This window comes from Typopeltis vanoorti, chromosome 15 (genome assembly GCF_054136105.1).
Source record: "Typopeltis vanoorti isolate ZY-2024b chromosome 15, IOZ_Tvanoo_1.0, whole genome shotgun sequence".
In the NCBI taxonomy this organism is placed as follows: Eukaryota; Metazoa; Arthropoda; class Arachnida; order Uropygi; family Thelyphonidae; genus Typopeltis; species Typopeltis vanoorti.
In genome coordinates this window covers 59,236,487-59,252,431 of record NC_143563.1, presented here as the reverse complement: position 1 = coordinate 59,252,431, position 15,945 = coordinate 59,236,487, and the positions used below count along the sequence as shown (strand labels likewise).

The 15,945-nt window shown below is 35.8% G+C and overlaps 1 protein-coding gene across 1 annotated transcript in view; it reads right to left on the bottom strand.

Annotated features, from left to right (window-relative positions):
• l(1)G0020 (RNA cytidine acetyltransferase l(1)G0020) overlaps positions 1-15,945 on the bottom strand; it is a 200,151-nt gene that overhangs the window by 126,599 nt on the left and 57,607 nt on the right. The window contains exon 7 of the mRNA XM_090404566.1: positions 11,283-11,518. Within this exon, the coding sequence (XP_090260692.1) occupies positions 11,283-11,518 (236 nt within the window). The remainder of the gene's footprint in view (positions 1-11,282; positions 11,519-15,945) is intronic.

Below are 15,945 nucleotides of genomic sequence, written 5' to 3'. Positions count from 1 at the left end.
CAGTGAGTAGGGAGACCTAGTTAATATCAAGTTTGTAGCAAACAGAACTTACAACCCTTCTATGAGTATTGCCGGGAGGTGTCCTAATAAATTATTAGATATATGAAGAGCCAAATGTAATATCCCTTAACTTAAACAAGTCATATGTCGCTGAATTGAAGCCTTTGGCTCTTCATATATCTAATAATTTATTAGGAGACCTCTTGGCAATACTCATAGAAGGGTTGTAAGTTCCGTTCGCTACAAACTTGATATTAACTAGGTCTACCTACTCACTGATGAGACCTCAATAAAGGTTGAAACTGGTCAGGGTAGTGACCTTCTCTCATAATGTAGAACAGTAACACTCCAATCACTATTCTTGATATTTACCCATAATGTGAACTTACCTCCTAGGAGATAAGTTCACATTATGGGTAAATATCAAGAATAGTGATCGGAGCTTACTCCACCTTTGACATGAGTTGCCTCGGCTTGCACTACCTTAAGGGTCAGTTGCTGCAGTATCCAGGTATTTGCTTACGCTTGGAATCGCCGAACTTTATATAGTTTCTACTATATTCGGCATGAAACTCTTTGAGTTTCTTATTCGGCTAAGAAACGATATGGGATGTAATATCCCTTAACTTAAACAAGTCATATGTCGCCAAATTGAAGCCTTTGGCTCTTCATATATCTAATAATTAAATACAGATCTTTGTTATATTTCCATGCTTTCTCCATTATTTGTCGTAAAGTGAAGATCTGATCCTGACAGCCTCTATTTGGCTTGAATCCAGCTTGTTCTTCACCCAGCTTTTCTTCCACAATTCTTCTCAACCGTTTCTCAAGTATACTTGCATAGATCTTGCCAGGAACACTCAGTAGGGAAATACCTCTGTAATTCTCACATTCAGTTTTATTTCCTTTTTTATACATGGGTACTATGAGAGTTCTACTCCAATCATCAGGAATTCGTCCCTCTATCCAGGCTTTCTGAACTATGCAGTGCAGCCACTGTAAGACTTTTATACCACCATACTTCAGCATTTCTGGTCGAATATCATCTACTCCTGCTGCATTTCCACATTTCAAGCCTTTGATGGCTTTTTCTACTTCAAGTATGGATATGTATTCCTGACTGCATGCCTGGTCAGTGTTTTTTACCACTGTGCCTTCATCACTGCTTGTTTCATTTAGCAGTTTTTCAAAGTAATTACTCCATACTTCAAGGATACCTTTTTCTCCTGTTTTCATGTCACCTTTATCATCTCTAACTCCTTTTACAGCACTCTTTCCTCCATTCCTAAGCTTCTTCAACAACCTCCAGAATATTTTGCCACCTTCTTGATATTTATTTTCTATATTCTTGCCAAAGTCCTGCCATAACTTTTGTTTAGCTAGTTTTACACAGTGTTTAGCATTCTTGCATTTGTCTCTATATTCTCTAAGAGCACAAGCTGACTTATTTGACAGGAACTTTTGATATGCTTTCTTCTTTTCCTTCACTGCCTCTTTAACTTCCTGTGTCCACCAGGGAGTTCTGATTTTTTTATCCTTGCACACAACCTCACCACATGCTTCTCTAGCAGAATCAATCAATCAATGTTTTCTTCAGAGTTTGCCACTGAATCTCCAAGGTTTGATTCCTGTTCTCAAACTCTTTCATTTTTTTTTCAATAATCTTTGTGTATTTTAGTCTACAGTTCACATCTGCGAGCTGCTCAACTTTTATTCGCTTTAAAACTTTCTTACATGTTATTCTTTTCAATATGAAATTCAATTTTATCCTGGTCAAGACTAAATAGTGATCACTTCCAATTTCAAATCCTCTGTACACTCTGGTGTCCTGCATCAGGGAGAAAACATCACTATCAACAATAACATAGTCAATGAGACTTTTCTTATTCCTTGCCTCTTCTCTCCATGTGAATTTGTGTACATTTTTATGTTGGAACATGGAGTTAGTAATAACCAGTCCATGTCCTGAGCAGAAATCCAACAGATATTTGCCATTATTATTAGCTTTGCTCTTTTCTCCAAATTTTCCCAAAATATTTTTTGTATGTCTCACAATCACTTCCTACTCTGCTATTTAGATCCAACAAGGACCAACTTTTCCTTTTTCATTGTGTCAGTTGCTTTTTCTAAAGCCTCAAAAAATTCCTCCACTTCTATCTTAGTAGAACCTTCTGTGGGACCATAGGCAGAAATTAGTCTCATTGTCCAGTTCCCCATTCTCATATTTGCCCACATTACTCTACTTGAGACTGCCTGCCATTCAAGAAGATTAGCCTCATATTTTGTGTTGAATACTATGGCTACTCCTTTTCCTTGATTGTCATTGCCTGAATATAACATTTTGTATTTATTGCTCAGAAAGATCTCACTAGTTTTGGTCTTTTTTGTTTCAGTCACCCCTATTATGTCGATCTGGTACTTATCTAATTCCTCAGCTAGCTCCATTTCTTCCATTCAGGCTTCTTACATTGATAGTACCGATCTTTAACTCTGGTGATGTTGAGTTGGGGTTTGTTTTCAGATTTGTTCCAGTAGCTGACTTTTCCCTGTTCGCCCTGGTTCCCTGGCGAAAATAACGCCGGCCTTTTTTAACCGGGCGACGCCCCAGCTGACATGAAATTTTGTCATGTTGTACCATCTTTTTGTATTTTGGTTTAACCAGTAGAAATACAATTTGGTCGGCTAAATCCCAAATTGCCAGCCCATCCTCGTTCGTTCGGTATCCAAGTAGATACCCAACAGGGTGCACCACGAGAAGGTGAGGATTGGACATTAGGTCAGAAGCCCTGGTCGGTTCTCCGCATTCCTTTAAAGGCTATGTGGAGGTCTCCTCTAAGTTATACAGCTTTGGCCCTTAAGCACCCCTAGGCACTATATAAGAAAAACTATTATAAATATCTACCACAGTAAAAGTTAACTGTAGAAAATTTGTTATAGCAATCTTTACTACAATGTGTTTCATTCAATACAATAGAACACAAAGAAGCCCTGTTAGGTTCTCTGCATTCCTTTAAAGGTTATGTGGTGGTCTCCTCTTAGTTATATAGCTTTGGCCCTTAAGCACCCCTAGGTTTCACTATATAAGAAAACCATTATAAGTATCTACCACAGTAAAAGTTAACCGTACAAAATTTGTTATAGCAATCTTTACTACAATGTGTTTCATTCAATACAATAGAACAGAAGTGCTATATTCTGATAAAAAAAATATTAAACACTGATATATATTCTAATAACAGCCAGCTGATTCAAAATTTAACAAAAATATGATTTTTACGAGTCAAGTTTGGTTTACTATTAACCAAGTTAAAGACATTCAAAATCAAAACACTTGAATGCTTACTTCATGAATGGAACAGAAAATTGTCACATCAGAAATGTAATCTTTCAGCTAAATTACTTTGAATAATATAAGCTAAGCCAAATTCTAGCCCTTTAATTTACAAAACTTTGAAACGTTTTAATCAGGAATTTTTTAACATGACTTCTAGTTCTGCAAAAAAGGTACTGATCGTATAAATAATAAAGTTCTTCAAGTCTGTAAATTTCACAAAACCTCTGTTTAGTAAATGTTAAATGAATCTGAGTATTTTAATTGTTTTACAATGCTTAATTTGGTATCATAATTAACAAAAATTAAGACACTAATGAACTGGCAAAGGTCTAGAAACATGAATATTAAATGACTATGATCAACTTACAAGACAAAAAAATGAGGATATATATATATATACACACACACACACACACACATGAGGGTGGTCTGAAAAGTTCTTGGACTAACAATGAAAAAAACAAATTTCAAATTTATTTTTATTTTTCAACATAATATCCCTTAGGACTAATACATTTATTCCAGCACCATCATCCTATCCCTATAGTGGTTCTCAGTAACATCTGCAAAATACCTCTCTACAGCTGTAATCATCTCTTGATTCTAAGAAAAATGCTGACCAGCGAGGAAGAGTTTTAGTTCTAGGAAGAGACAGAAGTCAGAGGGAGCCAAATCTGGAGACTAGAGTGGATGTTCCAACACTTCATAGCGCAGATCCCTTAATTTTCCCATTGCCAAAAGGCCTCTTTGGGCAGGTGCATTGTCCTAATGAAAGATGATTTTTTTCTTCTTCAAACCGGGTCTCTTTTCTAATTTTTTCATCTAGCCTGTTTAAAAGATCGGAATAATATTCCCTGGTTATTGTTTTACCCTTTTCAAGATAATTAATAAACAAAATGCCTTTAGCATCCCAAAACCGATGCCACGACCTTTCCTGGTGATGGAACCAGCTTTTGTCTTCTTTGGTGCTGAACAACCGGCTTCTGCCCACTGTTCGTATTCTGGTGTGTAATGGTGAATCCAAGTCTCATCCATAGTAATAAATCAATGCACAAAATTAGTTTTGTTCTTGTTAAAATGCTCCGAGCACTGTTCAGCGATTTTCATGCGAGTGCGTTTCTGAACTGCTGTGAGCAATCGGGGCACCCATCTTGCAAAGCTTTTTCATTTGTAATTCTTAATGCAAAATATATCCTACACGTTCTTTTGAAATGCCTAGAGTGTTAGCAATTTCATGCACTTTGACTTGCCGGTCATCTAATACCATATCATGCACTTGATCAATGATTTCTGGTGTTATTACACTTTTTCGATGTCTTTCACGTGGATAATCTTCAAGACTGGTACAGCGATGTTGAAACTCGGCAGCCCATTTCTTAATTGTTGAAAACAAAGGAGAAGAGTGCCCGTAAACGTTTATTAACTTTGAATGAATTTCTTTTGGCGTTAAACCTTCTTTTACAAAGAATTTTATAACCGCACAATACTCAATTTTATCCATTTCAAGGGATATCGACATCACTTTTGCTTCAAACAGATGTATAAAACAAACTACTTGATAGAATGACTTGTAACTTTACATGGATGCTTATGACAGATGTACCAACTTAGAAAAAAAAAAAAAAAAACACTTGCCGATAGTGTTGCCATCTATGGTCGAGGCCGAGAACGTTTCAGACCACCCTCGTGTGTGTGTGTATGGAAGAGGGCTAAAAAGTTCTGATAACACCTAGAACAAAAATGACTGGTTTGTGCAACAAGGGAAATACTTTTCTCAGAGGATTCGAAATGATGTAGGGCATGGAAGCAAGTGTATAACACTTCATGGGATGTATGTAGAACAATGTGTAAGTTACATGGTTTTACCTCAATTCCTTCATGGTGATTATCACAACAACTTATTAGCACACCCTCATATATATACACACACACACACATACACACAAAGTAATCCAGCACACTAGAAGTTGTAAATCCTATAAATGTAACAGCATCTATGGGCAAGATTTCCCCCAGGAAAAATGATATAGGGAAAGCAATTGCAAAGAACAGAGCTAGATGGACTGAAACAGGAAGAAGAGATGTTTCTTTGATAAGCTGAAAGCTGAATGAATGCTGATCAGGTGTTCACAGACAACAACAATAATGAAGGAATGGTGGAAAAGCACCATTAAAAATCTACAGAAAGATATGCAGAAATAGTCTATAAAAAAAAAAAGTTACTATATGGAGTTTGTGAGGGAGATCATCATTAAGTGGAACATTTCCCTTGCTAAATGACATTAAATACTCTCAGAAAGTTCTTAGTGCACCATCATCATCATGACCACATGCAAGGGCACTATTCCAATGCTAGTGGCTATACAGGTTAAAGGTAGTGTCTCATTCAGAAGAGAACACCAAGTTTTCAGGGGAATGATGAAGACAGGATTGAAGTGCCTGTGCCAGAAAAAAAAGACATGTATAAGTCAGCCCAAGAAGAGAGATCTGATCTTGACTGAAGATCTGAATATTATTAAAAGTAAAGGTGATTGACATGAGACCTTTCTTGTGAGAAATAACGAACTACCTTCTGAGTGACCTCTCACCTGACCATCCTCATCCAACTGAAGGATATCAGTGCCCAAGACAATGGTCACCACAAAGATCCTGAAGAATCCTTGTTGAATAAAGATTAGGAATGGAGTATATTGTCACTAGCAAAACTAAGTATTTGAGAGAAAGTCATTCATGTACAGAAGGAAGAGTAGGTGAAGGCAGAGACTAGAGACACCCCAGCATTGATATAGGAATATAAATAGAGGAAATCACCTGTTAAGATATGTAGTGAATGATCAGAAAGGAAACTGGAGCTCAAGGATAGGTGACAGACCATAAGATGGGGGCTTGGACTCCAAGAGTAACCATAAGTTGTTTCTCTAAATCCCTTTATATCCTATGTCAACAGGAAGGCAGATAAGGTCATTAGGCCAGATCTAACATTTATGAATTTTTATGCAATTCCCAACTACAAAAAGTTGTAAAGCTATAGTACAGTAATACCATGGATGGGCAAAGGACTTTTTTCTTTGCATTTTTTATTTTTTTTTATCTGGTCCTGAAACTTTCCTCTAGAGACCAAACATAGATCTTTTTCAAGCCACTTCAGGCCTCCATTTAGCAAGGTAGTGTCTTGTAAGGGATGATGTTATGAAATTAATCATAAAGACATTCACATACATCCATGCCCACAGCAGGATTTGAACCCATAGCCTGTTGGTTGGAAAGCAAATATACTAACCACTTGGCCAAGCAGGCTGGCAAGTTACTCTGAGAATCTTCAGTTGTAACTGGATAATCATTTTCATTAATTGATGTTTTACTTTTATGGTACTTCCATGTGAATCCCACCATAAAAGAATGCAAACTATTGTAGCAGAGTAGGTGAGCTAAGGGTTAGATACTCTTGAAACTCCACTCTTGAACTAAATATATATAATTTTCTCAAGCCATTTCAGGCATTCAATAAGCAGGGTGATGGTCTCACACCAGCTAAAATTCTTCCCCAACTAAATTCACACACACATGCTCATAGTGGGATTTGAATTCAATACATACTGGATGGAGAGTTGAAACCCTATCCATCTGGTAAACTATGTGCTGGCTTGTTGTTGACCACAGAAAAGAAAATAATAATTTTATAAAGGAAATTGAAACAAGAATGCTACAGAAGTTCAAAGTGGCAGAGAAGCATACTATTCCAATAACTGTGGTTATGTAAGTGGTCTGGTCTCGCAAGCTTTGAGGTGAGCATTTTCTCTTATGGGCTAACCATATTTTGTTAGATATTCACATAAACAGACCAGTACTAAATCTCACTGAAAATAAAGCTACAGACCTGGGCACCATTCAATAAGCAGGGTGATGGTCTCACACAGGTAAAATTCTTCCCCAACTAAATTCACACACATATGCTCATAGTGGGATTTGAATTCAATACATACTAGATGGAGAGTTGAAATCCTATCCATCTGGTAAACTATGTGCTGGCTTGTTGTTGACCACAGAAAAGAAAATAATACCGAGGATGGATAAAGATTCTTCACTAATGGCAATGGTATAGCAGCATCTTTATCTAACTGCTCTGCATATTCATTTTTTTTCTAAACCAATATTCTAAACAATATAAAGAACTAACCTATCCATTTACAGTAGAAGCCATAAATGGATCAAAAAGATTCTTCACTACAGTACATCAACATGTTCAACAATGACTAGCAATTTTGTATAATTTTTTTTTTTTTTTATAATACTATTAACCGACCAATGTCCAATTGGTCGGTTCTCCAATCCTTATAATGTCCAATCCTTACCTTCTCGTGGTGCACTCTGTTGGGTATCTACCTGGATACTGAACGAAAGAGGAGGGGCTGGCAATTTAGGATTTAGCTGACCAAATTGTATTTCTACTGGTTAAACCAAAATACAAAAAGATGGTACAACATGACAAAATTTCATGTCAGCTGGGGCGTCGCCCGGTTAAAAAAGGCCGGCGTTGTTTTCGCCAGGGAACCAGGGCAAGTCAGCTACTGGAACAAATCTGAAAACACACCCCAACTCAACATCACCAGAGTTAAAGATCGGTACTATCAACATAAGAAGCCTGAATGGCAAAGAAATGGAGCTAGATGAGGAATCAGAAAAGTACCAGATCGACATAATAGGGGTGACTGAAACAAAAAAGATAAAAACTGGTGAGATCTTTCTCAGCAATAAATAAAAAAATGTTATATTCAGGCAACGACAATCAAGGAAAAGAAGGAGTAGCCATAGTACCAAAATACGAGGCTCATCTTCTTGAATGGCAGGCAGTGTCAAGTAGAGTGATTTGGGCAAATATGAGAATGGGGAACTGGACAATGAGACTAATTTGTGCCTATGGTCCCACAGAAGGTTCTACTAAGGTAGAAGTGGAGGAATTTTTTTGAGGTTCTAGAGAAAGCTACTGACACAATGAAAAAGGAAAAGTTGGTCCTTGTTGGGGATCTAAATAGCAGAGTAGGAAGTGATTGTCAGACATACAAAAATGTTTTGGGAAAATTTGGAGAAAAGAGCAAAGCTAATAATAATGGCAAATACCTGTTGAATTTCTGCTCAGGACATGGGCTAGTTATTACTAACACCATGTTCCAACATAAAAATGTGCACAAATTCACATGGAGAGAAGAAGAAAGGAATAAGATAAGTCTCATTGACTATGTTATTGTTGATAGTGATGTTTTCTCCCTGGTGCAGGACACCAGAGTGTACAAAGGATATGAAATTGGAAGTGATCACTATTTAGTTTTGAGCAGGATAAAATTGAATTTCATATTGAAAAGAATGACATGAAAAAAGTTTTAAAGCGAATAAAAGTTGAGCAGCTCTCAGATGTGAACTGTAGACTAAAATACATAAAAATTATTGAAGGAAAAATGAAAGAGTTTGAGAACAGGAACCAAACCTTGGAGATTCAGTGGCAAGCCTTGAAGAAAACCCTGATTGATTCAGCGAGAGAGGCATGTGGTGAAGTTGTCTGCAAGGATAGAAAAATTAGAAATCCATGGTGGACACAGGAAGTTAAAGAGGCAGTGAAGGAAAAGAAGAAAGCATATCAAAAGTTCCTGGCAAATAAGTCAGCTTGTGCTCTTAGAGAATACAGAGACAAATGTAAGATAGCTAAACACTGTGTAAAACTAGCTAAACAAAAGTCATGGGAGGACTTTGGCAAGAAAATAGAAAATAAATATCGAGAAGGTGGCAAAATATTCTGGGGGTTGTTGAAGAAGCTTAAGAATGGAGGAAAGAGTGCTGTAAAAGGAATTAGAGATGATAAAGGTGACATGAAAACGGGAGAAAAAGATATCCTTGAAGTATGGAGTAATTACTTTGAAAAACTGCTAAATGAAACAAGCAGTGATGATGGCACAGTGGTAAAAAACACTAACCAGGCATACAGGCAGGAATACATATCCATACTTGAAGTAGAAAAAGCCATCAAAGGCTTGAAATGTGGAAAGGCAGCAGGAGTAGACGATATTCGACCAGAAATGCTGAAGTATGGTGGTATTAAAGTCTTACAGTGGCTGCACTGCATAGTTCAGAATGCCTGGACAGAGGGACAGATTCCAGATGATTGGAGTAGAGCTCTCATAGTACCCATATATAAAAAGGGAAATAAAACTGAATGTGAGAATTACAGAAGTATCTCCCTATTGAGTGTTCCTGGTAAGATATATGCAATTATACTTGAGAAACGGTTGAGAAGAATTGTGGAAGAAAAGCTTGGTGAAGAACAAGCTGGATTCAGGCCAAATAGAGTGTGTCAGGATCAGGTCTTCACTTTACGACAAATAGTGGAGAAATCATGGGAATATAACAAAGATCTGTATTTAAGTTTTGTCGATTTGGAAAAGGCAAATGACACGGTGCCAAGAGAGAAGCTATTCAATACTCTACAGTTATATGGTGTCAATGGGGCATTATATCAAGCAATACTTAGTCTTTATTTGAGTTGTAAGTCAGCAGTTAGAATTGAAGGAAGTACGGGAAGATGGTTTAATGTTAAATCTGGTGTGAGACAAGGATGTACATTATCCTCTCTCTTATTCATTATCTATATGCATCACATTATGAATTGGTATTAAACAGGATATCAAAATCGGAGATGTTAATGTCAGCTCTTTGCTTTATGCGGACGATGTTATACTTGTAAATAAATCCGCTACAAATCTGCAAGATTCTCTGACTAAATTGAATAACTGTTTAATAGATATGGTATGAAGGTCAGCAATAAAAAGACAAAGACAATGAAAATAGGCAGAATCAATCCATTCACAACACAGTTGAAAATGTCAACTGTGTTGTGAATGGAGAACCTGTGGAACAAGTAAAACATTTCAACTTAGGCACGATTTTTAGTGAAGATGGTAAATTAAATATGGAAATAGACAACAGAATCAACAAAGCTGGTATGGTAGGAAGTCAATTGAATAAATTCATATGGAATAAGAGAAAAATTAGTTGGAACACTAAATTAGCTGTATACAAGACAGTGTTCAAACCAGTTTTAACTTATGGATCTGAGAGCTGGGTCAGAAATAAAACACTTGACCAAAGACTAGAGACCGTAGATATGAGAGTCCTGAGAAAGATTAGAGGCATGAACAGATGGCATCAATGGCAATATCATATTAAAAACGAGAATATTAGGAAAGAACTTGACATTGTCAGCATCCAGGAATGCGTTAGCAGAGCTAATCTCAGGTGGTATGGTCACTTAAACAGAATGAGCGAGGAAAGATTAGCAAAACAAGTGTTCTCTGCCTAGTTGGCAGGAAAATGACCCAAAGGAAGCCCAAATATAGGTGGATTTATATCGTACAAAGTGCCTTAGATGATAGAAATATAAGATCTGGTAATGTTGGGGTCTTGACAAGTAACAGACTGATTTGGAGGAAAATTGTAGATAGGAAGTTAGTAATGATGTAAATTTTTCATGTAGTACTATCATATCCTGTACACCCCTTGAGGGTACATGGCAGGAATTTAATGATGATGATGATGATGTAACTAAATTTAGTGCAGAGTTCTGACCACACGGTTCAAACTATTTGAATTTAAATATTTAATGCAAACAGTATGAACCACGCAATTGGAACAGCTGTAACAGAGATCAGTTGATACATGCCAAGAGATACATTTTGTTTGAAACTTCCTTTAATATTTTAGTTCTTGAAAAATTAATTATTGAAGATTTGCATCCATCTGCAATAACACACAGACAAAATTATAAAAGTTACAAAAAAAGTAATTAAAATTTTTTTTAATAAAAAATTGCCTTGCACACCCTAAAGACCTTTCGATGCCCAGGGAGTACGCATACCACAGTTTGAAAAATACTGCTCTAAACAAAATAGAATTAACCTACCCATTTACAGTAGATGCCATAAATACTAGGTATGGACCAAGAAGATTTTTCACTAATGGCAATGGTATGGCAGCAGCTTCATCTATGACTAACAACTCTGCTTGTCCCAAATACTGTGAATCAGAAGGGAGAATATACTGAATCGTTTGGCGATGACTGCGATAAATATTTATTCTTACTATACTTTTATTGAGCTCAGGATTTAGGGATTGTATCACTTCATAATGCAAATGTTCCTGTAAATAAGAGAATACTTAAACTGAAACTGAGAAAATATGACTTGAAATTATTAAAGAAAATTATACAGTTTTCATAAGTAATTAAACTGAGAAACATTATTTAAATTAAGGGGATATTAAATCCCACATTGTTTTAAAACCGAATAAGAAACTCAAAGATTGGAATCAGAGAGTTTCATGCCGAATATAGTAAACTATAAAGTATCGGCGACCACTAGCGTGAGCTAATGCATGTGACCCTAGTACGTAGTACAAAGCGGAGAACTCGCAGCAAAGTCGGTAAAGTTCTGATTGCTATTCCTAGGTATTTTCCATAATGTAAAAGCACATTTCCTAGGAAATGTATGCTGTTATTACATTATGGTGGGAGGTCACTACCCAGACCGGTTTCAGCCTTTTTTTTTTTTGAGGCTTCATCAGTGAGTAGCTAGACCAAATTAATACCCAAGTGTATAGCGAAAAGAACTTATATACTCTGCTATACGAGTTTCCAAACAGGTGCAACCATTAAGTTACTTAAATATAAAGAGCTAAATAAGCTTCATTTCGGCGATATAAACATTATTTAAATTAAGGGGATATTAAATCCCACATTGTTTTAAAACCGAATAAGAAACTCAAAGATTGGAATCAGAGAATTTCACGCCAAATATAGTAAACTATAAAGTATCGGTGACCACTAGCGTGAGCTAATGCAAGTGACCCTAGTACGTAGTACAATACCGGAGAACTCGCAGCAAAGTCGGTAAAGTTCTGATCGCTATTCCTAGGTATTTTCCATAATGTAAAAACACATTTCCTAGGAAATGTATGCTGTTATTACATTATGGTGGGAGGTCACCACCCCAATAAGTTCTTTTCGCTATACACGTTGGTATTAATTTGGTCTAGCTACTCACTGATGAAGCCTCAAAAAAGGCTGAAACTGGTCTGGGTAGTGACCTCCCACCATAATGTAATAACAGCATGCATTTCCTAGGAAATGTGTTTTTATATTATGGAAAATACCTAGGAATAGCGATCAGAACTTTACCGACTTTGCTGCAAGTTCTCCTGTATTGTACTACGTACTAGGGTCACTTGCATTAGCTCACGCTAGTGGTTGCCGATACTTTATAATTTACTACATTCGGCATGAATCTCTCTGATTCCAATTTTTGAGTTTCTTATTCAGTTTTAAAACAATGTGGGGTTTAATATCCTCTTAATTTAAATAATGTTTATATCGCCGAAATGAAGCTTATTTAGCTCTTTATATTTAGGTAAATAAACTGAGAAACATTCAAAATGAATTACTCATTGATTATATATATATATATATATATATATAATTTATTTATTATTTATTATTATTATTCATGGAATCATAGTTATAAAATGAGAAATGTGTTTTCTTCAAATGCCAAATAGTTAGAGTACGCAACCTACAGGCTGTGGGTTTTGAATTCTGCAGAGGACAAGCATATTTTGTAAATGTCTCCAGCTGAGAGATGAATTTCGTCACCTGGAGTGAAATCATCATGCTTACTGGATTGATGTCTGAAGTTGCTTCAAAAATTCCATATTTGTCTCTAGAGCAGGATTTCCACATTCCAGTAAAAAGAGTATAAAAACAGAAAATGAATTGTTTAGGTATAGTTATTAGAAAAGAAGAACACAGAAGCCATATTCCCCTAATGCACTAAGTGCAAAACAGACCTTTCTGATCATGCACTGGAGACATTCCATAGATCTGACTGGAAAGGAACACAACTCTTACATCAAACAAGAATGTATGAAAAAAAATTTAAACAGTCATGTGGGACCTTCATACAACAACTGAATTTAAACAAGGATGTTGATCTCAAAATTTCTAAGTTTTGGTCAACACGTATGTGACCCTAATCGAGTACCAAACTATAGTAACACAAATTTTTATGACAAGGTAACTTCAATAAAGAAAGGTCAACAGCTCATTCTCAACCTCTGTGAAGACCTCAGATTTCTGCTATTAATTGCTGCATTGTGTTACAAAAATCATCCAGTACTGGTGAGGGCCTTCAATCCACACTCCATTCAGAATTTCCACCTAATATGGGAGCAATGGATTTCAAGAAGTGTGTCAAGGCAGTCGAAAAATATACGTGGTTTTGAGATAAAAATTCCAGCTTCATTCATCTATATTTCATGTTTCACCAGAAATTTGAAATATGCTGGTATAATAGTTTTGCAGTGGCTACATAATCTAGATAGTTTGATCACAAGGTTAAATCCCAGATGATCAGAGTAGAGCTCTTACTGTACTAAATGATAAAAACTGAATGTGAGATCCTTTTTTGCAAAGGAATTCTCTACTGAGTTTCAATGTGTAGGCTTCTGTGGAGTGAGGACATAATATAGTTATGTTGCCAGCATTCTTACCACAAAAACAGCTGGAATTTGAAATAGTTTATTAATTACTCAACTAGTTTTGTAGAATTCATGTTTCACATAAGGAGAAATAAGTGAATAAACAAAAAATTAAAATCAAATTACATACAGGTAACATTCACTATGAAATACTGGATAACAGAAATGATAATGGAACCATGCATATATTATGAAGGTGTTTGCTGGTTTGTGGTCCTCTGCCAAATACTGGCAACCAATGTGCACACCATGTTTAATGAGAGAAGACCAGACGATGCAATATCATCCCTTGTTTCTTGTTCCACTGTTGAGAGGTTTTATCATTTCAGCTGACCCTGTGAATGGTCTTGAGAAAAATGCAATCTTTGTGGAGTATTTTGGTTGTACGTGCTGCCAGTCCTGATTTGTATTTACTTTTGTATCCAACGTTCTTAATGTGTTCAGACTTGTCTCTGGTGACTTCCCTGTCTGTCCAAGGTAGCACAACCTACAGATGCAGTCGATATTGCAGACAGCAGGTTTTTTTAAATGGATACATGATATGGATAAATGGTTTCAGGAGATTAGAGATCTTGTTGAGGATATAAGTGGCCATAGTAGCCTTGATATCTTATCTGTGACTGATAATATATGTTCCTCCAAAGTAGTTTCCATGAAACTAGTTGAGTAATTAATAAATTTTTCAAATTTCAGCTGTTTTATGTGGTAAGAATACCAATAACATGATTATCTTTTCTACTGAATATGCCAGGAAAAAATTTCAAGTATAGTGAATAAATTTATATGGAAAAGGAGAGAGAGATAAAGAGAGAAATCAGCCACAACATCAAGATAGCAACAGAAGACTGGAAACCATCAAGATGGTCACTTAAACAGAATGGGAGAGATCAGAAAAAGCAAAACAGTATGAAGCAAAAAAATGGAAGACAAAAATAGAGATGAACAAATTGATTCATGCAGGTTTCAGAAGCCTGAAATGAAAGGCATGAGAAATCGAGCCAATATAGAGGAAAGCTGATGAATGAAAATTAATCAAGAAATCTTAATTCTGTTACCATAATAATATCTGATACACTCCTTTAGGATATATATAGCAGAAAATTATTATGCAAATTTAAATATTTCAAATCTTAATAAAAGATTAATAAGACTTTTCATCTGTTCTATGATATTCAGACCACAGAAAATGAATAAGTAAGAAAAAAAGTCTATTTTTAACTGGACTGTTTCAGAAAACACAAGTACCCATAAGGCTGCATTGATTTAGCAGACTAAACTGTATTCTTATCGAATTAAACAAAAATAAAATAATGGTACAACATGGCAGAATTTAATCCTGGAATGGAGCATCACCCAGTTAAACAAGGCCCTCCACTTTTTTTTTTTCTCAAGTGAACAGTGAAAAAGTCAGATACTGGAACTCCAACTCAACATCTTTTCCACTGATGGGGCCAATCTAAAAGAAGAGTGGTACCATCACGGAAAAGAAATCAAACTAGCAAAGAACTGGATAAGCAGAAGATCAACATAATACATGTTACTGAAACAAAGAAGACAAAAACAGGTGAGATTCTTCAAAGCAACAAAGACAAGATGTTATACTCAAGCAATAATAATTACGGAAATGAAGGGGTAGCTCTAGTATCACCACTAAATATGAAAATAATCTTCTTCAACAGCAGGCAGCATTAAGTAAGCAAATCCTTTCTTTCAAAGTCTATCCTTCACTCTTTACCACAAACCCACACATACTGGAAATACATACATTTAACTCATACCACAACTGTTCACAAAACAGTCATTAATACTCTCAAAAACAGAGCTATAACAATTTGCTCTAAGAGCAAGCCCGTAAGCAAGAATTATAAATTATTAACAATACATCTATCTATAAACAATAGCTATAGCAAAACTATCATTGATAAAATTCTTAACACTATACCTAAAAATGGAAATAATATAGATAACAGTAAAACTATAGCTCTTTCACATATTAAAGTAGTAGTTTGTAAACTGTTTGAAATTGAAAGAACAAA